Consider the following 26142-nt stretch of genomic DNA (forward strand, 5'->3'; position numbering starts at 1 on the left):
TCTCTGCACTACCATAACTATCCTGCCCTCAGTAACATAGTTTATCTACATTAAACTAACATGGGCATTTCCTTAGTACACTCTATTTCTACAGTCATCCCCATGGCATGGCTTGAGGGAAAACAAGAAGGCTATGGTGATGGTCTAGCTCTCCAAAGGTTCAAATCAACATTTTCTCTTTGCTTGACTATCAAATCTGGCCTCCAGTTTTCCCTCAGTATTTGTTGCAAACTTCTCAGCCTTCACCAGTGGCTTCATATGAGTGTGGTGTGTGGAACCAAGATAACAAAGGCTTATATGGAAAAGAAGCACTTGAGAAAAAGTCATTTTGCACACATTACTCAAAACAACTTTGCAAACAGGCTAAGAAAGCAGTCCTAAGTGCCCTATGAAAGCTCTTTGCTACATCTACGTTGACAAGCATAACTCAATTTGCTTTATAAATAAAACACTACAGGATTATATTAAGGACAGTGTGGCATACTTTGAACAACAGCAGACTGCTTCCTCTGCAGTGTGAGATGGCAACAGAGGGAAGTGGAGGAAGAAGAAAGCCCTGTCTCTCCAGGGCCCTCTCGCTTCCCACCCCTTCCCACCTACTCAACTGCACCGGAGGAGAGTTCGTTCTTCTCTCTGCCCCAGCACCACCTTAGTATGAACAACAACCAAAATGGCCAACGGCTCCTCTGAACTCCAAGGGTGCAGTGGGTTACATCCAAGGAAACAAAGCAAACTTGAGGATTAACATGGCCCCAATACTGCCCCAGAGCCCTAATTGGATGCCCTGTTCTCACATTGCAAAGCCCATAGCTGTACATGGAAGGAATTAGTTTTACTGTCTCATAACAGCTAGCCAAGATGATGAACTTGAAACAGTTCTCAATTTCCTCTGGTTTTGTTTCTAGAAAGCTTAGTCATAAGAAGAATCAGTTTCCATCTTGGTTTTGCTGCAGTCAATGAGCAGGCATAAGGGTGCCTCTCTCCATTCAAAGAAGGGCCTTTCCTCAGAGGGATTTACAAACTGCAGCCTACATAGTGTAACTTTACCCAGAGGTGTAATAACAGCCCTTACATAGCACAAGAATAGGTATTAGTACTACTATAATTTATTTACGAAGGCAGATTAGAAGCTAAGTCGGTTGCTTTTAAAGCCCTTATGCACCTGTCCCCACGACTGTGCCATTGTTGGCAGATCTTTTGTTTATGCAAAGTTCACCTTGTGCAGAGAGTCAGCGGGAGGCCAGTTTGCCACTCACCCTGGGAGCGCAAGGTGGGTTTCAGCACAAGGAGAAGCTAATTTGCCCCCAACACAGTGGCAGCAAGAGGACAAGTTATCAATCACTGCTCCACTCACAGGCAAAATACCTTCCCAAGTAAATACACCCAGCACCACTAAAGAAGCCATTTGTCCTGTACGTGTTGTGTCCCATTCTCACAGTCTTAGCACATGGCAGAGTTATGTCCCAAACAGCCTGCAGGAGCCCAGCAAGCTCTCCTCACCCCGGGGTAGCACTGCACCAGCCTAACCAAGCACAAAGTGGTTCACGAAGTACAAACCACTTTCCCACTGCCCCAGCAAGCTACGCAGCCATCTGCACACATGGCACTAATACCCCAGACACCCTGTATGTGTTTGGCCAACTTTACGAGCTAGTGCAAAAAAGCTGTGTACACCATTTGTGGTGGTTTGCTGTCCTCAGATAAAGGGCAAGAGGAAGATGTATTCCCACCTCTTCCAATTCAGGCACAAACAGCATCCATGAGAACTGTGATGTATTCCACGCTAAGTGCTTTCTTCCTTGGCATACATCTCGGCTCTCAGTTCTCTGGAAAAAAGAGACTGAGGACAAGATGTCCTTAAATTATTTAAAAATAAAAAATAAGATTGACTGCTTGGCCCAGCCTTTGTTCTAATGCCATCTTACAAGCACATTTATTTTTAAAATTTTTATTGTTGCCACCTTGTAGGGGTTTGCAGTGTTCAATTTCCTTATTAGAGGTGCACTATCAGGGTTGTCATTTTGCAAAAGGGGGATTAAAAGGCAGTTGAACCAGTCACTGAACATACACTTGGAGCCAGAAAATACTTTCTGAAAGTTAGAAGCCCAAAGGCTTCAGGTTTTTGTTTTGGTTTGGGTTTTTTTCTTTTGTTTTGTTTCTTTAAACTCAAAACACAACAGAGGGTATGTAACCCTTATTAGTCTTTTAGCTCATTTCAGGACCAATACAGACAAAAGTCTGTTCAAGCTGAATGTTCACTCTCCGCAACTAACACTCTTCAGTAAAGGTTGAGACATACAGATGAAGGAGGACTAGAACTAACCATTACCTTGCAGATATTTGTGAAATGGGATAATGGGATCAAACAGGAAGAGTTTATTCATAATAAAACATGAAAAGTATCTTGGAGATATAAAAGCAACCCAAACTGCAATCTGGCTAACACACGCTGTGGGGAGCAGGAGACTTTGAGCTGAACAAGGCTTGCAATCTGCAATTAAAGAACATTTACCCAATTCAAATTTCATAAAAAGCCATGGCAGAAAAATTGGCAGTTTATCAAAGCCAATTATTTTTTCATTTGCAACACTGTCATTAGAAAGTTCTCCCCAGTGCTAATCTATAATGAAGCAGGTCAGTAGAGAAGCTAAACTCACCCTACCTGACCAACCCAGATTCACAACTGGTTTGAAGAAAAACAACTTCTCAACACCAATTATTGAAGGTAACTTGTTGTGTGCCATTACATCTGCTCTTTTCCATTAAAAGCAAGTTGTTGCTCTAGTTAATCCTTTCCACTGTAAATTCAAACTGGAAAGCAGGTTTCCACCTCTTCTCAAGTTTGCATTGACGAAGAGAAGTTTGAAGTCTATAGCTTTAGCCTGCTGGGTTGTCAGTAGTTACGGTGAGAAGCTATAGTGCTGTTGTCACACTCACAGTACAGAAGTAGCAGCTCACACAGCTACATGTCCTCAACTACCAAACCACAGTTACTCCATACAGCCATTTTATGGTATGAAGCTGGTGAGGGGTCTAGAGCACAAGTCTTATGAGGAGCGGCTGAGGGAACTGGGGTTGTTTAGCCTGGAGAAAAGGAGGCTGAGGGGAGACATTATCGCTCTCTACAACTACCTGAAAGGAGGTTGTAGTGAGGTGGGGGTCAGTCTTTTCTCCAAAGTAACAAGCGATAAGACAAGAGGAAATAGCCTCAAGTTGTACCAGGGGAGGTTTAGATTGGATATTAGGAAAAATTTCTTCACCAAAAGGGTTGGAACAGGCTGCCCAGGGAAGTGGTGGAGTCATCATCGCTGGAGGTATTTAAAAGACTTGCAGATATGGCGCTTAGGGACATGGTTTAGTGGTGGACTTGGCGGTGCTAGGTTAGTGGTTGGACTCAACGATCTTAAAGGTCCTTTCCAACCTAAATGATTCTATGATTCTATGAATATTGTTACTTGAGCTAGTCTGGCTTGATTCACGTGAACAGATAAGCACCCCCAACTCAAGCTGGGCCACTGAAGTGAGGACAAGTCATTAATCACAATAGCAGTTTAGCTTCCCATATGCAGTATGACAGCAGACATGGCACATGAAGAAGTGAGAATATTCTATGTTTTTATATTAGAAAGGAGATAGGAAGAAAAAGGGTAGAAGAAAACTCTGCCACTACTTGAAATACAGAAAAACTTTCCCAAAGAGCATAGTGTCAAAGATGAAATGGTCTCCCCTGATTTTATGGAATCATTTATCTCTACTTTTGACATCAAATGGAAACTGACTGAACTTGCAAGATCCAAAGGCAGCTGCTGCTTTCATTCCATTCTTAAGTTAAACCATGCCCACTCTATTTCACTCTTTTGTTGACTTGGTGACTCAGGCTGTACAAGCCACTCAAAGCAACATATGGTTGCCACCATTGCAAAGCACATGCCTCTCTACATCCTCCAAGGGTAAGCTTCATTATCTCAAAGTGTAGGCTGTTCCCATAACTTTCACCAGACCCATACAGACCCAGCTTAAGTTATTTATTAGTCAGCACACAGATGGCCCCCAAAAGGCATTATCTTACATACACACTGCTATGAAACCACATTTGTTTTAATTGGTCTGCTGCACTCTTCAGTTCTTCCAAATACTTTTTTTAATTAACTATCATTTTCCGCTTTTCAAATATCACTCAGGTAAGGTTGACTCATATCAAGTGCTAGCTTGCTCTTTTGTAAAGCTAAAATAACTGTCTTTAACCTAGAGACAGTTTGATCTGACCATGATTGGGCAAAAATCTTACAACCTTTTCCAGCAGCGTCAGCACTGAAGACTAGATCAGCAACCCTGAGTACAAAGCCATCTGCCCAACCAAGGACAAGCATGCAGTATTACTTGCTCTTACACAGTGGCCAGCCCGCAGTATAGATGAGACTAGATCGAGGGCAGCTAAAGGATTCACTCTGGAGACTCTAGAGTAGCTGATATCTAAGTAGCCAATGGGGCAGAAGGCATTGCATGAAAAACAATAATAATATACCTATATATACCTGTATACAGCTGTACAGTATCTTCTACATTCCATGACTTCAAACATACACTATGCTACAAGGAAAAAGGTAAAAAACTGGCCATATTCATGCCACTGTTCATACATACAAATGAATAGTACTTGTGAACTCACTACTCCAGGAACGTACACACGGACAGCAAAAATTAATTTTTTAAGCAGGAGCATCCTCTCTTTATTACAGAAATAATACAACAGCACCCCCAATTTATTTGGGCCTATCCATGCTGATGCAGCTTTGAAATTTAAGTCAAAAGTATGTTTTAAAAAAATGCTTTGAATAGTTGCACATCAGAATCACTGATGAGAGACAGATAATCCCTAGTGGCCTCCAACTTGAGGCATGTGGCATATTTCTCCCTCAAGCGGTTCATTATGAATACTAACAATACTTTTCCTTTTCAGGTTACTAGTAGCAGAACAGGTGACCTGAAGGAAACTATTTTGCTGCATTTCTGCAGCACAATTCTTAAACACTGTATTGGAGGGCTGTTTTCCCCAGTATGATTTCATCCATAACTCACTTGGCATTGACAGTGACATCACATTTGAAAAATCTTTAGAGAGCCTCAAAAGGCATCAACTTTGCAACAGTTTCATTTTTAGAAAGTACTTTTGAGTTTCAGAAAGATCCAGGGAAATCTCTCTGGAAGGTGGACACGCAACAGCACACTTCCAGCTACTGAACACAGGCAAATTATGCAGAAGTCAGAAGTTGCACTACAATAAATCAGTGCTGAAACTACAGTCATAGCTCTTTAAAAACAAATATATAAGCAGACTGATAATACCAAGAAAACTACATATGCTCTGATAATCCACTGTTGACAGGTGGAGATTCTACCAACCTCCTACTAACAAAGAAGAAATGAATGGATATAGATCTCATTCACTTCACTGGAACTACCTGTTTAGTCAAGCGTCAGTGAATTGTTACGTCTCCCAGCAGTTACAAATGTGTGGTCTTTCTATGAGTAATATCCTGAGCTTATGCTCCCATCTCCCCCAGAAAATAAAAATAACTGCAACCCCCACTTCCTTCAATGCTTACAGGCTACCTGCTGTATTCTACATTATAACTATATGCATATACTGAAAAGATACAAACGCAGCTTAAGTCTGAAATGCCTGTTCAAAGAAACAACACTTTACAACTGACTTAAGAAAGAAGCACATGGAATCAAATATTTTTTCCTTTTTTTACTGTTATTTCCCAGTCCTGAACAGTATTTTTGCACATGAAAACTTAAACCAAGATCATAAACAAAGTCATGCATGATAAAAAGATTGAAAGCATTATTGGAAGTGACTTGTTAACACTGTAAGCCTACATATAATGCATCTCAGCAAGTTCAGCTATTATGTGGTCAATATTTCTCATTTGGCTTAATGGAACATGATGGATAGCCAAATGAGAGGCATTCTTTCTTCAGCATCCTGAGTCAAGCAAGTATCCCAATATAAAAGTGCAAAACATGTCAGTAGAACAGGACATTTCAATAAAGCAGACATCTCTTCACACAAATCCAATAGGAAGCAGTAATGACCTTTATGTAGGTTACTTTGAAATCTGTTTCAGAATTTTTCTAGCAATTTCCTCAAGACAAAATATGAAAATACTTTAAAAACCAAAATTAAATCTTACGGCTTGAAATGCAGTAAGCCAGCCGGCAGTTGATCCTCCTGAACAGTTGCTTGTTGATTGGCCAAAGTATAAGTGTAAGGAGTTGAATGAAGTTAATGATCAGTCCTGACACTATAAATATGTAGCAGATCAGAAGGTGGCAAATGAATTGAGACTTCAGAAACCCAACGATGTCCATGATTTGCTGAGAAAGCAAGAGGGTACCTTCAGACCCAAAATTCAGAAGACAACCTGCAAAACCAAACAGTATTAGTGGTTACAGAGTGCATTTATTTCTATAAACAGACTGTTAATACAGATTTTCTGTTTTACACTTCAATACACTAAAATAAAAGTTAATTCTATTGCAGAAAAAGGCTTGACAACATTTGCAAAAGTAAGTATGGAAAGAGAATACCATATTTCTGAATCAATTTACATTTAGCTTTGGAAACAAATTTTCACATTTCAGTCTTCATTCTGCAAAACCCATGAGCATATGACTCCTTTCCATGGGCTCCAATAGTCCTCTATCTGGTCTTCATTAATAAAGTATGAGCAAAATAACCCGTTTATATTTTGATTTGAATTGTCTGTACTTCATAAGACACACACACTATGGCCTCTGCTATCTTCAAGAGCAGCTCCAAAGTAAACACAAGCTTCAGAGCTTTATGATAGAAGTTGTGCCTTCCTCTACAGGCTATGCCAGCCACGGTCCCCAACCAAGAGGTACTAGCAGCCCCTTAATTCTAGCTTTATTGGCTTTTTCCCTTGTCACATTCAAATATCAGTTGATTTTGGCAAGAGAATAAAAGCTTGGCTATGCACAATACACACAATTTGTTCAATTTTTCCTTGACGCTGTAATTCTGTCAGTTATACTCCATAAGCCCAAAAAGGAAACATCAATAACAGTACTAACCCATGACCCAGCCATGTTTCCAGAAAAAAATCAACTCTTAGGTTACTTAAGACATGTTTGTATAATTTTGGAAAGGACCAGTCCAATCTTAGCAGCTGAGCATTCAGAGGAAGCGTCCTCTGCCAAGTATTCTGGCCTACCAAACACCGTATTGACCTCCCCTCACCATCACTACCACCAACGCTAGTCTCATTTGTTAAGAGAAAACATATGAAGACATGATCTCTCAGTAAACAACACCCCAGTATTTTGAATAGAGTTAAGCAGGAGGTGCTGCCATCCTGTTCCATTCCAACACGTTTCTCCCTCCGAGGCGCAGGAAAGTTTGCCCAGGGAGGAAGCCCTGAGACAGTATTTCTGAATGTGCCAGTCATAGGCAATAACAAAACGGCAGCTGTCAGCATCCCAGGGAATTAACTGATGAAAAAAATCTTTATGCCTATCCTTTTAGTTTATATGAGACCCCATTATGTGAGGCACCGAGTCTAGATCAGCGTCCTGAAACATTTGTTTTACTGCCCTTGCTGACTATGCTTACCACAGCAAAGAGCACACACAAGAATTGCTGCAAAACGATAGGAAGTTATTTACCCAGGTTTTCAACCACAAGGAAGATGAAGAAAAACTTAAGGAAGAGAATCTGTATTGTTGTATAATTTATATAAAGAATTTATGGCAGTCCCAAGCCTATTATTAACAGACAAAATGTGCCCTTTGTGTATCACAGACTTTGTTCCCTTTATCTTGCTGTACTATTCAGTACCAAAGCAGACACCATCTGTAGCTCAGAATGGCAGAACAGGCCTCTGTTCTTTGTAGTAACTACTGTCATGACACTTGCAACAAGCTTTTCCAGCTTTAACCAACCATTCTATTAAAGATACGTTTCTGAGGGTGGCAGACAATTTATTAGCATGGGCTTTGACCAAAGGCTTTGTTTTTGTTGAAGGCTAAGTAGAATAAGAAATGTTGTTGAGTAGGAACCATTGCAATGGTGCATGCCCCAGCCCCTCCATCACACACTCTGGAGAGAGAGCCAAACACTTTACAAAAAAGAAAAAAAAGCAAACCCAAGTTTTCAGTTTACAGTGAAAGATAGAAGATTTCACTTCCCTAATTCAGACTACTATAATTCACCAAGTAGCAGGATTACAGCACTTCTTTAAAACAGTCAGAATGGAAGCAACCGATTACTTACAAGTGGGTGGCTTAAAAGACTGTGCAGTGTCCAAAACCCCAATGACTGGGTTTATCCTACTGTCCTTGGCTAAAACTGATCAAAAGTTTTTTGTGCTAGCTGGCTTGTTTAATTCCATGCCACAGAATCACTCTAATCTAATGTAATTCCCAGAGATCAATAAGGGACTGGGTCAAAAAAAATCCATATATAAAATAAGATTAAAGCACTGTCTACTTAGAGTGGAGACCTGAAAATTCACTATTTGATATCATCAACAGAAATCTACTGTACTAAGCAGCTGATCGACAGACTTTGTGACTAGAAGAATTCATCAGAACACCAATTTATTTATTTTTCATTGTAATAGTAGTCAAACTGGCTTAAAATGTTATGTTTATGTGAATCTTTTACTTCATACTGGGTCTTTAAAACAAAACTTCACAGAATTAAAATAAACAAAGATGAGATGACCCTGATAAAACATAATACTGTCTTACAATTTTATGAAGCCACAATGGAATGTTTGCAAGTAATTTATTTCTTGCTTTCACAGCTCAGTCATCAAATTTCAACTCTGTAAAGCTTCTAAGACATGTTTTAAAGGCAAACGAAGTCTACTTAAGCAGTACCACTGAAATGCATCTAACCTAACTTGCTTGCAAAAGGAACAAGAAATCAGAACCACTGCTTAAATTTTGCTTTTCTGAAAAGTAGGGAGTCTACAGAGATTAATTTTCTTTTCTGATTAAATGCAAGCTGTTTTCCCTACAAAATTTGCAACCCATACATTGTACACAGAGTGCTAGCTAAGTGTTCTGTTTCTCCGGCATAAGCTCATTCTTAGAAGACTTTTTTAATATGATACTTTTTGGACTGCTTTCATTACCCAGACTCCAAGAAGTGCAATTTATTCTTGGTACAAGCAACAAAAAAGTAGAAATTTATTTTCAGGAATCAATTCTGAGCTTATGAAAGAGGTCTAGAAGCTTGCTTTTTAAGAGTTCATAGGAACTTCTTCTGCTTGCTCTTTGTCTTACTAAAGTTCCTCGTGGGTAACATCAACGTAACACCAGTTTAAGTGATAAAGAATCAGGTCTTTAATTCTTAATCCATGATGCTGGTTTAATAAATTACACTGATTTCCTTATAGATGGCTGAAAATTACAGCAATCTTTTGAAAACAAAAGGGCCAATCAATGCATTTTCTCAGAAGCTATTAAGATCGGAGAGCTGCCAAGAAACTCTCTTCTATCAAACACCCCTTAAAACGAATTAGGAGAAAACAGCCAGCCAGAGCATCAAAACCAGATAGGGACATTCTTTAATAACAGTTTTCCTTTGGATATAGAACAAAAGACTCAAACATCTGTCTAGGGAGCAAGTCAACAAGCACCTATTCATGTGACTAAGAGATCACAGGATCAGATTTAAAAGCAAATTCCACAACTATTCATTCTATCTCTTTTCCTCCCAAGTTTCATTTTTCAGCAAGATCCACTGTGTTTTCTACTTCAACTACTCTCAGCATTTCCTTCTGCTTAGAAAAATTGACCAGGAGGACATAGAAGAAAAGGCAATGTTACACCAGTGATGTGCAAGGTGAACACCTCTCTTCTGCCAGAGGCTGTGGTCAATTAACAATGCTATTTCATACCTCAAAGTCTGTAAGAGTTTTGAGACTACAAATAGTGATCTTGTAAGAACGCAACTGTTTGCACTTTTACAGAAAGCACAAGAATGACACAAACGACTCCCACCCACAATGTCCAAAGTTTATGTAGTAAACAGAGTCCTTGGAGTGTGGAAAGCAACATGGTACCTATCTGCACTAAGCAGTCCAGCATCTGGACTAAGCTAATACTTTCCATACTTAGATGCAAGACAGTACTATACACGGTTATTTTCAGAACAGCATGTTTCAAGCCGATGCAAAGGTTTTCACTCATGTCTACTCTTTGATAAAGTCCTTAAATGCTCTGCTGCAAGTTAAGAACAACCAGGCATATGATGATGATGCTGCCCATTCTTGCATTTTCTCATCTAAACCAGATCTTGGATGAGTTACAGAGACCAAGACTATGAAAATACACTCAGGTCAGATTACAGCAGGTTCAGTAGTACCTCTAAGCGAATTTTAGTTGCCATCAGAACAGCACAGGTAGCAGCACTGAATTTCATATCAGAGTCCATTTTAACAATGCTTCTGTATATGAAATATATATGTGAGGCAAGTCACAGGAAGCCCTTGTGCTCTTCTGAGCATCAGAAGTTAGCAAAAGCGAGGTTGTGTCCACGTATGTGTTTGCCTTCAAGGAGAATATATCTGTACATGCCACACAAAAAAAACCCAACACCACAAAAAACCAAAACAAACAAACAAACAAAACCAAAAAAGCCCCCCCCCCCAAAAAAAAACAAAAAAACAAATATGCACTGGAGCAGAGATTCTCCTGCAGCCCACAGTGAAGACCATGGTGAAGCAGGCTGTCCCCCTGCAGCTCATGGAGGATCCACTCAGGAGCAGGTTTTTGGGCAGGAGCTCCAGCCCACGGGGGACCCAGGCTGGAGCAGTCTGTTCCTGAAGGACAACACCCTGGGGGAAGGACCCCGGCAGGAGAAGGGGAACAGCACAAGGAAGAAGGATCAGCAGAGAGGAACTGTTATGGACTGACTGCAGCCCCTATTCCCCATTACCCTGCACCACTGGGGGTGTGGCAAGGGGCAAGGGCGAGGTAGAAGAATCAGGAGTCAAGTTGAGCCTGGGAAGAAGAAAGGGCTAGGCGAGAATGTGGTTTTAGTTTTGTCCCTATTTTCACAGCCCTGCTCTGTTATCAGTTGGCAATAAATTAAATTAATCTTCCCAAAGTGGCGTCTGTTTTGCCCACGATGGTAACTGGTGAGCCATCTCCCTGTCCTTATCTCAACTTAATGAGCTTTTTCATCTTAACCAGGTATCAGCTTAGGAAAGCTATAGCCCTGATAGGATTAAATCTGGCCAGGGACATCAAAGGCAACAAGAAAAGCTTCTATAGATATGTTGGTGATAAAAGGAACACCAGGGAAAACATGGGCCCTCTCCGGAAGGAAACGGGAGACCTGGTTACCTGGGATATGAAGGTAATCAACGACTTTTTTGCCTCAGCCTTCACTGGCAAGTGCTCCAGCCACACCACCCAAGTCGCAGGAGGCAAAGGAAGGCACTGGGAGAATGAAAAACCACCCACTGCAGGAGAAGTGCACAAGTCCATGGGATCTGATGAGATGCATCCATGGGTCCTGAGGGAACTGACAGATGAAGTGGCTAAGCCACTATCCATCATATTTGAGAAGTCCTGGCAGTCCGGGCAAGTTCCCACTGACTGGAAAAGGAGAAACATAACCCCATTTTTAAAAAGGGAAAAAAGGAAGACCCAGGGAACTACAGGCCAGTCAGTCTCGCCTCTGAGCCCAGCAAGATCATGGAGCAGATCCTCCTGGAAACTATGCTAAGGCACGTGGAAAATAAGGTGGTGACAGCCAAGATGGCTTCACTAAGGGCAATCATGCCTAACAAATTTGGGGGGCTTCTATGACAGGGTTATAGTGTTGGTGGGTAAGGGAAGAGCAACGGACATCATCTACCCAGACTTGTGCAAAGCATTTGACAGTCCTGCACAACATCCTTGTCTCTAAATTGGGGAAATGTGGATTTGACAGCTGGACCACTTGGTGGATAAGGAATTGGCTGGATGGTCACGCTCAGAGAGTTGCGGTCAACAGCTAGATATCCAAGTGGAAACCAGTGGTGAGTGGTGTTCCTCAGGGATCGGTACTGGGACCGGTGCTGTTTAATATCTTTGTCAGTGATATAGACAGTGGGATTGAGTGGACCCTCAGCAAGTTTGCCAACAACACCAAGCTGTGTGGTGCAGTTGACGCACTGGAGGGAAGGGATGCCATCCAGAAAGACCTTGACAGGTGGCCCCATGAGAACCTCATGATGTTCAACAAGGCCAAGTGTAAGGTCCTGCACAAGGCTCAGGGTAATCCCAAGTATAAATGCAGGCTAGGCAATGAGTGGATTGAGAGCAGCCCTGCAGAGAAGAACTCAGGGCTATTAGTGGATGAAACCTGAATATGACCTGGCAATGTGCGCTCACAGCCAAGAAAGCCGATCACATCCTGGGCTGCATCAAAAGAAGTGTGGCTAGCAGGTCGAGGGGGGTGACACTTGCCCTCTACTCTACTCTCGTGAGACCCCACCTGGAGTACTGCGTTCAGCTCTTGGGGCCCCCAGCATAATAAAGACATGGATCTGCTCGAGCGGATCCAGAGGAGGGCCATGAAGATGATCAGAGGGCTGGAGCACCTCTCCTATGAAGACAGGCTGAGAGAGTTGGGGTTGTTCAGCTTGGGGAAGAGAAGGCTCCGGGGAGACCTTATAGGAGCCTTCCAGTACCTACAGGGGGCCTACAAGAAAGATGGGCAGGGACTCTTAATCAGGGAGTGCAGTGATAGGACAAGGAGCAACTCTTTTAAACTGAAAGAGAGTAGATTTAGATTAGATATTAGGAAAAAATTCTTTACTGTGAGGGTGGTGAGGCACTGGAACAGGTTGCCCAGAGAAGCTGTGGATGCCCCATCCCTACAAGCATTCAAGGCCAGGCTGGATGGGGCTTTGAGCAACCTGGTCTAATGGAAGGTGTCCCTGTCCATGGCACGGGGGTTGGAACTAGATGATCTTTAAGGTCCCTTCCAATCCAAACCATTCTGATTCTATGATTTTTCTTCCCCTGTCCTTCTGAGGAAGGGGAGTGAGGGAGCAGTTTCATATGCACGTGGCAGCCAGCCAAGGTCAACCCACCACACCTCCTCAGAAAAGTCCCAAATCAGGGAAGAATTTGAGCATACCTTAAGTCCCTCCCCCAAAGTTAAGGGAACTTAAGCATAGGTTTTCCTGAGGAGTCATGCATTCCTGAACTGCATATTTTGTAACACACACCGCTACAAAGGAGAGATCAGTCAGTTTGGCTGAAGAATGAATACCATCTACCAGCAAGTTTTAGGATTTCTGATTTATAGACTTGCTATAAAACTGAATTTATTTTCTATTGAGCACAGAGATAATTAGTATGACAGAGTATAAACTGAAGAAATGGAAGCAACCCAGGAGTTTTTGAAATGGGTACCATATCATAGTGCTTTCCCCGTCCCCTTTTGTATTTTCCTCCTGCTGTGATCTAATGTAGAGCAAGACAGCTATGCAAACTCTGCATGCCTGTCAGGATGCAAGTTCTCTGTCTGTGTATGCATATTCTTCACTGGTAAAACGCACAGCATAGCTGCTGTTAGCCCTGACAGCCTTGATGCTTGTCCCCTTACCATGTAGAAAGGAAAGTGTTTATACAGCAAGGCAAGGGGGATGACAGCAGCCTGGGAGAGGCATGCATAGTCTAAGAAGGAGCAAAAAAGATGGGGAGCTGCTGCCTGAGTGCTGGTGAGAAGCAGTTCAGTCTTGCTCCTTCTTCCAGAAGCATGAAATATTCAGGGAGGAGGGAGCTGAACAAGCTGTAGTGAGCTGGGCTTAAACACAGGGCAACACAGAACTCCTCAGAGGTGCAGTGTTTAGGGACTGCAGGGCTTGATGCTGAGGGAGGCATTTGTTTCAAGAGGGTAAACCCCTTGAAGTTAAGCACTTCTGTTCCAAGCTCCTACAGAGATCCTCAGAAAATATGTTGGGGTGAAGTACAGCAGTTATCTTGGGTGCAGAACATCAGGTTCACAAAAATAGCAGTGGAAGGCAAGTTGCTTCTTTCCAGCATGCCAAGTATTGCTCTTCAACTGTTTCCCACCCAAGTTTCTGTATTTTAATACATTCATATATATATATATATCTCTCTATATATATATGTATCTCCAAAGCACAATTATCTGCAATTTGCCTGGGAAAAATAAAAGAGCGAGGTGCATTAAGGTATTTAAGACCTGGAGGAGTCTATCAGAGTTCAGCCCCAGAGTTCAGTTCTGGGGACCAGAGTCCCTCTGTTTCCTCTTTTACTTTATCTTGGTCCATTAATATAACAAGTTACTTGCACTGCGAACAAGGGCAACATAACTAACACAAGTCAAATTTAGGGACTGAGCAAGGGAGCAAGACTAAACAGCAAACAAAAATTTACGAGAAAGTATACTGAGAATCTAAGCAGGATGTGGACTATGCTGTCACACAAATATAAGCAACCTGGACAGTTCCTCAAAAAATAACTGGGGTGAACAACAGCAAAGAGTCTAGGACAAGCAACTGTATCATTTGCTTGTAGCCAATTTAATATTTGCTTTCATAGGCAACATCAAGTGCTTAGTCAAAGGTAACCAGGCCCACACGCTACTGTCATCTGTCACTCTCCTCTATAAAAACAAACCTCTCCCCAAAATGAGTTTCTACAGAGTCACTTCATTGGACGATCTGGCTTGCTGCAAAAGTTCAGGTGGCTTACCAAATAACAGAATATGAATGTCTGCAACAAACTAAACTTTCTCAAATATGCGTATGTACGTACATAAGTATGGATGCCTTTGTGTTTATGATAAATGAAATTGTATACAGAACAGTCATGGACCATCTGAGGCAACTGTACATTTGAGGTACAGAGATCAGAGCCTGCCTAGTTAAGCCATTGGTCCTCAATGCACAGCCTCTGAGAAATCTCTCAACTGTGAGTTCCACACTATCACTCCTGTGCATGGGAAATTAACACACTAAAAACTACCTACAGAGGCAGCAAGGGCAGTACAGCAGGATGTTGCCACCTGCATCATAGTATTTCGCCAGCAAGAAAGGCACATGGGACAATGGTTGACCACCTCTGCACTGAGCATTTCAAGAACAGATCCAACACAGTAGCTACTGAGTTCTCTAGTGGTTATTACAAAAACATTTCCCCCAAAGAAACAGGGGGAGGGAGGAAGGCAGACAAAGGATTATTCAGGAGCTGGTATAAAACCAGGGTTGCTTTTTTTTTTTAATTGTGCTAGGAGTCCAAACATTCTCTTGATTAAGAGATAAGCTTTGGAAAGGAGGTCTCTCTTATGAAGACTCATGGTTTATGCTTGCCAAACACTGATCACTCTCATCTTGTTTTAAAGAACCGTAAATTACATTCACAGCAACGCAAAGGGTCAGCACAAGCTACAGGAACTGCCTATACTCTCAACAGACAAAATACTTCCCCTGCATCCAAATCAGCTTTATATGCTAGACAACAAGGAAACATGGATCACACATTTAGTTCAAAGCTCTAAATATTTAATCCTCCTATTCTTACCCACAATGAGTTAGTTACAAAGGTAGACTACAAAAGTATCACTGAACTCCAGTTCTGCAACAGACAGCTTTCCAGACCACTAACACACATAAGCAGATATATCCAGGCAGAGAAGTTTCACATTCACTCAGCAGACTACGTAGCGCGAGCAAGTCCATCTCTATATGCAGGATCAAACCCTTTATAGATAGGATTAGAAAACAGTGTGGATATTTGTCAATTCTTTCCTGGATTTATCCATCCCCTCTCAAAAAAAAAGCTACAGCCATTAAGAAGACACTAGTGAAGTAAGCCTGCCAAGAGCTGTCTTGCTGCCCCCACCTTGCACACGGGGACCTCAGAACAACACTCTTAGAGAGCTTGTGACAGTCACATGGCAAATCCCTGGCAAAGCCAACTTCAGACCATAACCTGCCAGTTCCCCCTGCTCCAGCTTTCAACACAAAATGGTACTTTTCATCCTCCTTTATTTGCCTTCTTGCCCATGCTCAAGTTTCCCTTGCAACACTTTCTGACAGGCCACATATAGAGAGCAGAGAAAGAATGGGCACATCCCACAAGGACCTTCAGTGGCAGCAGATGATGCAACAGGTATGAATATAGGAGATGGTTCAAACCAGGATGTATGTGCTGATCTAACGAACTCTACTTTCTCTTCCTTTTGCCATTTCTCAAGAAATGAAAACCAAGTATTCAGCAACTTGGATGGCTCTGTACTATAAACCAGAAGTTAAACTTTAGTACCAAGCCAACAGTATTGTATCCATGTGCGCACATACATCTGTCTCATTATTCCTATCTAAGAAGGAATTAAAGGCATTGCTAGATGCTTCAAGGGCAACAATCAGAAGATAAAAATCATCCACACTGGGAAAAGGATCATTTTCTTTCCTCAGTACACTCCCATAAAATGACTTCTTTATATTTTCTGGAATTGTGATTTACATTTTACTAGTTTTGGGCAGCCTCTTTAAGCCTTTTCCTAGAAGTCTAATTCCTAACTTGCGTGGCTTTGTTCTTTTGTTTAAGAAAGCCAGTAAATGCAACTAATGAATAACACAGAATTTGTGGCAGCAAAAACCTTAAAAAAAGACCTGGAAAGTGGCAGAGATAGGGCATAAATCACTGAGCTGAGAAAAACACCATGGTGGCAGTACCACTGGTTTACAAGTGGGATTCCCACCACCAGACTGTGGGCTGGTAACAAATATTCTGCTGTCCTCCCAAAACCAGTATAAATACTTTTAACATCATGTCTCTCTCCTAGCAGCTGTATGGCCTGCTGGAGACAACCACGTTCTCCCACTTGGCAGCTGTGAGTCCTGCTGACAACACTGCCATAGATGCAGCAGGTATATGGGACAGACTGCATCCTCCCTGCTTCCAGATCACAGGCATGTAAGGGAACAGCGCCAGCCTCATCTGTGAGGGGATCCAAAAACTTCCAGTACAAATCACAAGATGTTGTTAACAGTGCTGGAAACGAAAAGTGCCATCCACCTGATTACAACTCCAAGTGAGCTGTTAGGTTTTTTTCATCTTCTATGACAGTACACCGCCTCCTTCAGCTATGCCATTTGCATATTTTTAATTAATATGAAATAACATTCTTTAGTATGCTCTTTGAATACTAAGGAAATGTTAAACAGAAAGATTTACAAGACTTTTTTTTTAACCTCCAAGTATTAATTTTATTTGGCTGTATTCTATCATATGACACTGAAGAGTATGAAGTAGCTGAATTTCTCCTTTATGAAAATCACATCCCAAAATTGGAAATGACAATGCGTTCACAAGATGTAGCCACAACAGAACAGGGATACCCAGGATATTAATATTTATTAAGTATTTTTTAATGCTTCTTTCTGTAGAAAACAGTTTAACTTAAAAATGAATGTGGCAAGGAAGCTTCCAGATTTATTATTCAAAGAAAACCAACTCCTGCCTTAAAGAGGTAACACCCAATACTTAGAAAAACATGTGTCTTACAGCTGAGATGTGGTTGGCATGTTTCCAAAAAATACGATGCTGGCTTCAGTGAGAGGCTCAGCTGACCCACACCCACACAGAAAACAATCAGACATCCAGATGTCAGGTAAAAATCCAAATAAACATGGTGACTGCTTTACCCACATTTCAGCAGTCCCATCCCACATCAGTTTTCACTCACCTCTGCCTCTAAAACACAAGCGTTCAGAACTGTTTTGCTACACCATGAACTCGGAATGCTTTCAGCCACCTCATTCTCCCTGATCAGCAGTCCCCTAACAGCCTGATTTAATTTAAGAACTTCAGAGAATAAAAGCCTTTATCACAGGCACTGGATTTATCACATCCAATAATAAAGGGAGGTTTCATTTTGGACCTGATTCAAATCCTGTTGAAGCCAAAAGAAATCTCTCAACAAGCTTCAGTAGTCCTTGTTGTTTGGAAAACATTATCCCTCAAAAACAGCCAAATGTGATATAACTAATCAATGAACTTTTATTCTCAGCACCTAAAGCCAGGGCTAGTCAAACCCCCCCTTTAAACTGCCAGCAAAATCATTCAGAGATAGTGCTTGATCCTACAGCATTTACGTTACTGGATAGCAAATGTGCAGATGTTACAGTTCCTAAACATGCTGGTAAGAATCCAGTAGCATTTTTCTAAATTTTGCAATAAATTAAGCATCAGGTACATCAACATCTACCTGGATTTTCTACAACAACTCTGCATAACTTCTGGTGCCTAAATTCTTTTAAAAGCCTGGCTTTGAGCATTTGTCCTGCTAACTTCAAATAAATTCCAGACAGTTTTACGAGGCTTAAATTCAGAATGCAGCTTTTCTCCATCTCCATCTTGGGTAAAATGCAGTATTTATGCACACTCTCAGAGGTGCAGGCATAGGCATGTAAAAACCAGACAGTGACACACTGAAGGCTCAATAAACTTGGGAATAGCACATTCCTAGTTATCTTCCTGCTTAACTACAACCCTATCACACCTATACCACTATTGGTCAACAGAAACAGTTAGTTTCTTTCAACTACTTTGATCCTCTGGATACTTGTTTTACATTTGTTTCTCGTAGGAAGATAGCGGTTCTGCTCCTGCCCACCATCTGCAGATTTGTCAACACTGATGTTACTGTATTGTTTTATGGTAATTTTCACTAATACCAGATCAAGGGGAAAAGAAATAAATGTGTCTGCGCAAGTTTCAGCACTGTCTAAACATATCCTCAGAACCATAAAATAAACTAAAGCCTTGTTAACCCCTGACAAACCACCTGTGACTTGAAGGGGAAAAACCTCATTTATGTTTCAAGTGAGGTGTGGGCTGCTGCAGACAGCATGCTTCAAGACCTTCCAGAATTGCCAAATCAGCATCTGTAGTAATGGTATTTTCCAAAGTGCTGAAAAAGATGGTAAGAAGAGGCAAGCTCTGTGTGAAGACAGGGATAATACGGAGACGGGGGGAGAAGCAGTACACAGTTTAACTTTCACACAGTAGTTGTCACTTGAAATGGATTTAAAAAAATCATGTGCCATTTCTACACATAGACTTCCCCAAAATATGTTCTTTCTCTGTCTTTAACAGCAGGTTTTAAGTCAGGTCTTCCCCTTTTTCTGATAGGTGAAAAAACTTGCATAATCTGCCAACTAAATCCACACAGGCAAACCTTTTCATTCACCTGGATCCTGCTGGAAAAAAAGTGATTGAAATTCAACTTTGTTAGATTAAAAGGAAATCTGGTGCGTGTCAGATATTTTTCAGACGTTAATAAACAGTCACACATGCACATGAAATCAGTGTGCTTGTCTCTGCCTGCAGCTTCTAACCTTCTGGCAAGTAAACCGTCTTTCAGTGGGCTCTACCTCTGACTTCTTTCCAGCCTAGAACTGGTTAATTGTCTTTCCCTGTTCCTGTTATTTATGCTACAGCAGAAACCTCAAGCGAGGTCAGCCCTTCTGCAAGCAGCAGAAAATTACTTCAGTGTTAAGCTCTTTGTGGCAGAATATAACACGACAGACACAAGGGCTGAAGGTGAAAACGGAGGCATAGAAGCAAAAAGGCTTTAAGTTCAAAATGAAGAGCAGACCACTAGCAGTACCATAACCCAGCATCTCCCAGATACGGGCTCACTACAGTTGTTTGACTGCTCTGCCCAGTACGTAACACATGGTTTATGTACCTTTTCAGGAAACCCATTACAGCCATCATCACCTTCTCACATTATCAAAGAGGGGTCTTTACAGCATCTTCATCCTTGCCACAACACACAGTTATTCTCATTCATTTCCATTTCCTCTTTCCCTGGCCTTACCTTCACCCTACCACATCTCTAGTCCAAAACATTGGAGGACAGGGGAAAAATACGAAAACGAAGTGAGTCAGCAGTTTCTGAGCAGCACAGGAGCATTAGTCAGAGGTGATCAGGGTACTTGCCACACAGTCAGATATGAATGAGCTTAAGACCACCAAACAGCAGCCTGGTGGGCAAACTTTCCCAAACACCTGAAACTGAATCACTGGGGAAAGCCACCGCAGACAAAGCACTTAGGGTAAAAAAATACATAGTCAGTTGTTGCGTACCAGTGCTGAAATGCAACAAAGCATACAGCGTACTGCTCTCAGTCACATTTCTAGTTTCCTTACAAAAAAGCCCACTGCATTCAGTACAGCTAAATCAAACACACCTGAGGAGACAGTTGCCTCGACTCATATAACATTTTCCCTAATGAGGGAGGCCCACAGCTGCAAAAGCGTTTGCTGACTAAAGCACGTGCATAGTGCATATAGTGCATTGTTGCCCTCTTGTTCATCTGCTCCCTTATCAAGACATACATGGTAGTGATGCAACTAATTAGGGAAGTGTTCTACATCAGGCACTGGATGTTCCGCTTTTTAAAATTTAAGACCAAATTACTAATACAAGTTCTAAGGGCCACAAGTGCACATTTGGAACACAAGAATAGTCTCTTGCTAACCTCAGAAAGGCTGTGACAGTATCTTCCTGCATTGAAGAGGTTTCAAGGGGCATTAATTCCCAGTCTTCATCTTCCAGCAATAAAATCAGGGTATACAACAAAAACTAATAAACCACCTCTTTTCAGCAGGACAGAGCACAGTCACAGGATTCTCATCCATCACCTATAAAAGAACCCTTCTCCCACAGAGCTCTTCTCTGTTATGGTACAGTAAGTACATTAAACTGTAAACCATGTACAACAGTCACTCCAGAAACACATGCCTCATTCCAGAGAGATGACAAACATTGCTTCAGCACCTCTAGATTTAGGCTGGACAGAGCAATACTCAATGAAAAAACAACCTCCCCAGCAAACTGACACCTACGGAGTTTTAAGAAACACAGTTAATTACCATGCTCTGGGCACAGCATTCTCTGTTCTGTGACTCTGGGCAAGCGCTGACCTCTCTGCGGCTTCTCCACTCCTAAAATACAATACAGCTTCTTGTGAAGCACTTACTAAAATCTGTTATTTAAGCGCTTGCCAACAACACAACACAACTTTGCTTAAGAGCAACATTTATCCATCAGCAGTTTACAATATTTTCTCTGTTCATTGCAGGCTTTCTGATACATTCCTCCACGAGACCTGTCCCTCTGTCTTCCATAAAACATGGTTGAAGTTTCATTTTTAGATACAGCTTATTCAGGCATTGTTAGGCAAAACATTAATAGGAAAGAGCAAAGCTATGCATAATATTTGCACAAATTCCTAAAATGAATCAAAATGTATTTTAACCCATAGCATTTGTAAAAACACAGCATTAGATCAGATACCAACAACTAGAGAAAGCTGCTGGTCAGTAAATGACAGCAAACACAGCACATCAAATATTCTAGTGATCCACGCAGTCTTTATATAGAGGTAGTCCTGGCATCCTATAAACGGACATCTGTATGTCTACAGTAATCTTATCATTCACCTGAGAAACTGGAGAAGAAAGCAAGCTGCAAATTTCAGCTTAAGTTGTTCCACAGTAGTTTCTCTGCTCCACCAGCTTTTAATTCTTTTGCAACTCACCCTTAGGGTGAAGCGATTATCAGTACAAGCTGAAGCTACAATCGCCTAGTACAACTTCCTGGGCTGGATGCATCACTGCTTTTAAAGAAATGCTTGGGGGATTTTTTTTTTTTTTTTTCGGGGGGGGGGGGGGGGGGGGGGAGGGAGGGGGAAGTTTCTCGCATCCTTCCACCTCTTACAAAGCATTTTCAGCTTTCAAGTAGCAGCAAGGTTTCTCTCTCCCACACAAGCGCCTGCATAAGATACATCATTCTTAGATGTTTGCACGTGGCCTTGAAATACTTGGAACTCTTAGAAATGCGTAACAAAGACCAGAAGTCTCCGTGTGACATCATTGTTCGGACAGACTCTTTTCTTGGTTGTCTTTTCAGCCATACGAGCGAGTGGTCACTTGTTGAAATAAATGCTACAGAGGATTACTTCCTAGCTAAACAATAACCCCCTTGGAGTTCTCCCTGCACCACACGCTATCAGTCGACACGCCTTAAGTCAGTTCGTGGCCATTATTTAATTCGGCTTAAACATCTTGATGAAGAGACGCAGACAGATGAAAGGCAGAGCTCCTACAACACGTGAACACATCACCAGGGAGGCGGGCTCCCCCTCTCCTCCGCCTAACCACCCCTCACAGACTTCTAGGCACCACGGAAAAAAAAAAAAAAAAAAAAAAAAAAACCAGCCACCACGACCTGTGCCTGTGCACCCGCACCTCCCCTCCGGCACCCCCGGCCGGCGGGGCACCCTACGCCCCTCTCGCTATGCAGAAGCGCCTTCGGGGAGGAGGCAGCAAACAGGCGATCGCACCCGCCCGTTTCCACAGCAACCGCCCTACCCGCCCCCCCGCCGACACCGCCAGCCCCGCCGCTGCGAGAAGGGAAGACCGAAAGGAAAGTGGAAGGGGCCGCCGCCACCGACCGACCGACCGGCCGCCCCGCCCCGGCCCGGCCCAGCCCGGCCGGCAGCGCCCCGCGCCCGCCGGCGGAGGGGCCCAGCAGGGCAAAGGCCGCCGCTGCTCTGCCGTTTCCACGGAAACCCCGGCGCGGGCCGCGCTCGCCACACAAAGGGGGCCCGCGGGCGGCAGGAAAATTCTCGGCGACCGCGGCAGAAACGGCGCGACGGGACCGGGCGGCGGCGGCGGCAAGAGGGGAGAGACCCGGCCCGGCGGCGAATAAATCAGGGAACTTCTGCCCGCAGCCCGCCCCCCGCCCCGCCTCGCCTCGCTCGCACACCCCGCCGGCGGCTGCCGGCCCCTCGCCTCGCCGCTATAGCACGCCGGCGGGGGGGGGGGGGCCACGGTTGTGTTGAGGTTTTTGGGTTGGGTTTTTTTTTTTTCCAAATGGGGCAGCACGCCGGCTGGAGAAGGGCGGCCGTACACCTGAGGAGCTCGCCGGTCGCCAGGGGAAGAGCACGTACCTGGCGCCGCCGGGCCTTGGCATGCGTGCCGCGCTGAGGCGCCGGGAGCGGGCGGGCGGCGGGGCGGCTGCCGAGCCGCACCAACTGCCACTAGTTTGCACGCGCCGGGAGGCGGCCGGCTCGGGCGGGGCCGCCAGGCTCCACCCGCCGGGCGGCTCCGGGAAGAACAGGGCGCCCCTCGCCTTCCCTCCCCGCCGCCGCCGCCGCCATGTCACTTCCTCCCGGGGCGGCGGGAAGGGGCGACCCCTCCCCGCGCCGGCTTCGCCTGCCCCTCGGGGCGCCGCCCGACGGAGGCCGGAGCGGAGCGGGAGGGCGGGCGTCGCTCCGCTGCTGAGGAGCGCGGGGCAGGGCGGAAGGGCGGCCGGCTCTGAGGAGGGAGTGGGAGCCGGGAGGAGCGGCGGCCCGGGGAAAAGGGCGCAGGGCAGCCCCCGCCCTCTGAGGGCCGCCCCCGTCCTCTGAGGGCCGCCGGCGTCTGGGCTGGCTGCTCATCGTCCCTTGCGGGGGCAAACGTGGGGTAGAGACGGAGGGGGCAGGCTGGGCTGTGCCCGCACGGAGGCCGTCCTGGAGGGCAGGCTGCAAGCTGTTGCCGGCGTGAAGGGCACCTGTGAGTATCCACCGCTTCAAGTAGAAATTGGGGAACGGAATACCGACTCCGCGGCCTGGGTGCTGTGGAGAAGAATAAATGCGGATGGCAGTCATCCAAGCAGCGAGTACCCTGACGCACAATATTCACTGTCTGTGAAAACGCAAACATTTGCTGTCAGGCTCTGTCTGTGGAGTGAAAAGCAGCTTCCCTGAATAAAGAATAGCAAGAACTGAGTCTATTAAACACCCAAAGCCTTGGAAGGTGATAACGCCCGGGATGACGTACCACGGGGACGGCGCTATCAGCTCCGCAGGGTGCGTGGTTGCACAGGGTCTGGAGGGGTCCTGAGGCTGGGGTCTGGCAGGGGGCAGCTGGGATGAACTGGCTGGAGCAGAGCCCAGTCACAGTCCGGGTCTGTAACAGCCACATAGCCTCACTGCTGACCCTCAATGTAAATTTTTATTTTTCAAAAGTACCTGAAGCAAACACTGAACTGTTGAAGTTGTAGTGTGCATTAAACAGGGGCAGAAGGAGGATATATAAGCAAGACTTCCCAGACTAGCCACTGGAGGACATTCTCTAGGGAGCAAGAGGGAAGTGTCCTGACTAAAATACCACATTTGGAAAGGACAAGAAGCTACAACTCTCTCAGGGGGCAGCAAGAACAAGACTGCTGCTCAAAGGACGACAAGCCTGGAGCTGAGGGTGACCACAGCACTGGCATTATCCTCACTAGCCAGAGCACTGTCTTACAATACCTGAGCAGAGCAGTCACAGCACAGGGTCCATTGAATCCACTATGAATCAGGTGCAGAGTTTGGACAGAGGATCTAGTCAGGAGCAGCAAGAGGTAGGACTACAGCTAGAAACCGGGCTACAACATGGATCCATCCAGGAGGATGGCAGGAGACCAAACTGAAAACACACCCACCCACTAAACAGCTCAGGCAGGGACTGAATGCCCAGACCTCAGCTTAAATGGAGCCCTGGTCCACAGGCAGGGGGTGGAGGTCCCAGGTGAGGCTGGTCAGGGCCATTAAGGCCTAGGGTGCCATCAAGGCCCTGTCAGATTCCTGCTGGGGGGGGAGGGGAGGGGAGGGAAGGGAAGGGAAGGGAAGGGAAGGGAAGGGAAGGGAAGGGAAGGGAAGGGAGGGAGGGAGGGAGGGAAGGAAGGAAGGAAGGGAGTGGTGTGTACTGTTTGGGAAGTCAAGATTTGGCAACCGTCCTCTCATTTGGTCATGAAGGAGTTGAATCCAGCTCACTGACATCCTCAGGCCAGTGGTCTAACTGCTGAACTCTTACGTAGAGAGAGATTGGTAAAGGTTATTTGTCCAGCCATACTTTAAAAGACTGACTCCTGCGGCTGCATTTTTAAAAAGGGACACTTCCAGGCAGAGGGAGAAGACTTAAAATCCCTGAATGAGATACTTAATTCTGGAGGGCAGCTGTGTTTGTGGCACCGCCAAGTCCTAAGCATCCCATACTAGCTACTTTAAGCAACTTCATATACTACACATACAGATTTTGGGGGATATTATTCCAAGGCATCTCACTAAGGGTCTAGGTGTTATCCTGAGAGCCAAGGGTCCAAAATTCAGGCACCCTGATGCTGGATGTGGTAGTGCCTAAACATCTTTTGCTTATCTGGCCTTGAGATGAAAGTCTGCAGCTGGTTAGTTGTATGTTCCCCATTTTCTGGGAAGCCTTAATAAAAATCTGCCTTCTTGCTTTCATTAGTGTTGAGCTGCAGCTGAATATAATAGGATTTATGGATGCTTTACACCTGAGAAAACTCTCCAGTGAAGACATAAATCCTAGTTTTGATGCAACACATCTATTTCTCAAAAGTCTAACCAGAAAAATGTGAATAATACCCCCCCCCCTTTATTTAAATTGGGGTTTAAAAGGTAAATGTATTAATCTCATGAAGCTGTTTGTTAGATACCATGGTAAAGACTGAGACAGGAAAGCCCACAGCAAAAAAATACTTTTGTATTAAGAGCAAGGTTTGTGAGGTCCTCACTGTGTACTTTTAGGTGCCATGAACAAGGACGATAAAAAGGAATCAGATGATCTTTCTCTTTCCTTAAGCTCTACCCTCCAGAGCACTGAATAGAGTATATTAAGATCTGTACAGCTAATTTAAAAAACCAAAACACCATATGGCCAAGAGCAGCTAAATTAAGTTTCTTCAGGTCTCAGTTTTGGCATTTCCTTGTTCTGAGTGCTTGAGTTTGCACCCTCAGTGAAGTTCTTTCCTTGTTGCTTGGGGCATGCAAATACCTTATTTGCATTAGGCAAGACTCAAGAGTCAGGAACTTAGACCAGGCAATGACTCCTCCCAGCTATCCAAGGGCTATTTCTCACTGTGTGTGAAATGGGTGACTTTCAATGAGTTTCCCTGTAAGAAAAAACAACAGCCCCCCCCAAAAAAAAAACCACAAAACAAAACTCCCAAAACACAACAACAACAAACCACACCAAAAAAACCAAACCACAAAACCCCAGACTCCTGCTGGG

General features: G+C 44.0%; 1 protein-coding gene across 6 annotated transcripts in view; it reads right to left on the bottom strand.

The window, feature by feature from the left end:
• Positions 1–23155, bottom strand: part of AGPAT4 (1-acylglycerol-3-phosphate O-acyltransferase 4) — a 77305-nt gene extending 54150 nt beyond the window's left edge. Inside the window, exons 1-2 of one of the 6 annotated variants that reach the window (XM_049801656.1) lie at positions 23037–23155; positions 6201–6431 (exon numbers count right to left, since the gene is read on the bottom strand). In XM_049801656.1, coding sequence (XP_049657613.1) covers positions 6201–6378 — 178 coding nt within the window. In that variant the 5' untranslated portion in view covers positions 6379–6431; positions 23037–23155. Of the gene's footprint in view, positions 1–6200; positions 6432–6618; positions 7043–7104; positions 7941–21525; positions 21618–23036 lie in introns of those variants that run through there. The other 5 variants (XM_049801657.1, XM_049801655.1, XM_049801658.1 and 2 more) reach the window with 5 other exon arrangements.
• Positions 23156–26142: the final 2987 nt, after the last annotated feature.

Source organism: Accipiter gentilis, chromosome 5 (assembly GCF_929443795.1).
Source record: "Accipiter gentilis chromosome 5, bAccGen1.1, whole genome shotgun sequence".
Classification (NCBI taxonomy): Eukaryota; Metazoa; Chordata; class Aves; order Accipitriformes; family Accipitridae; genus Astur; species Astur gentilis.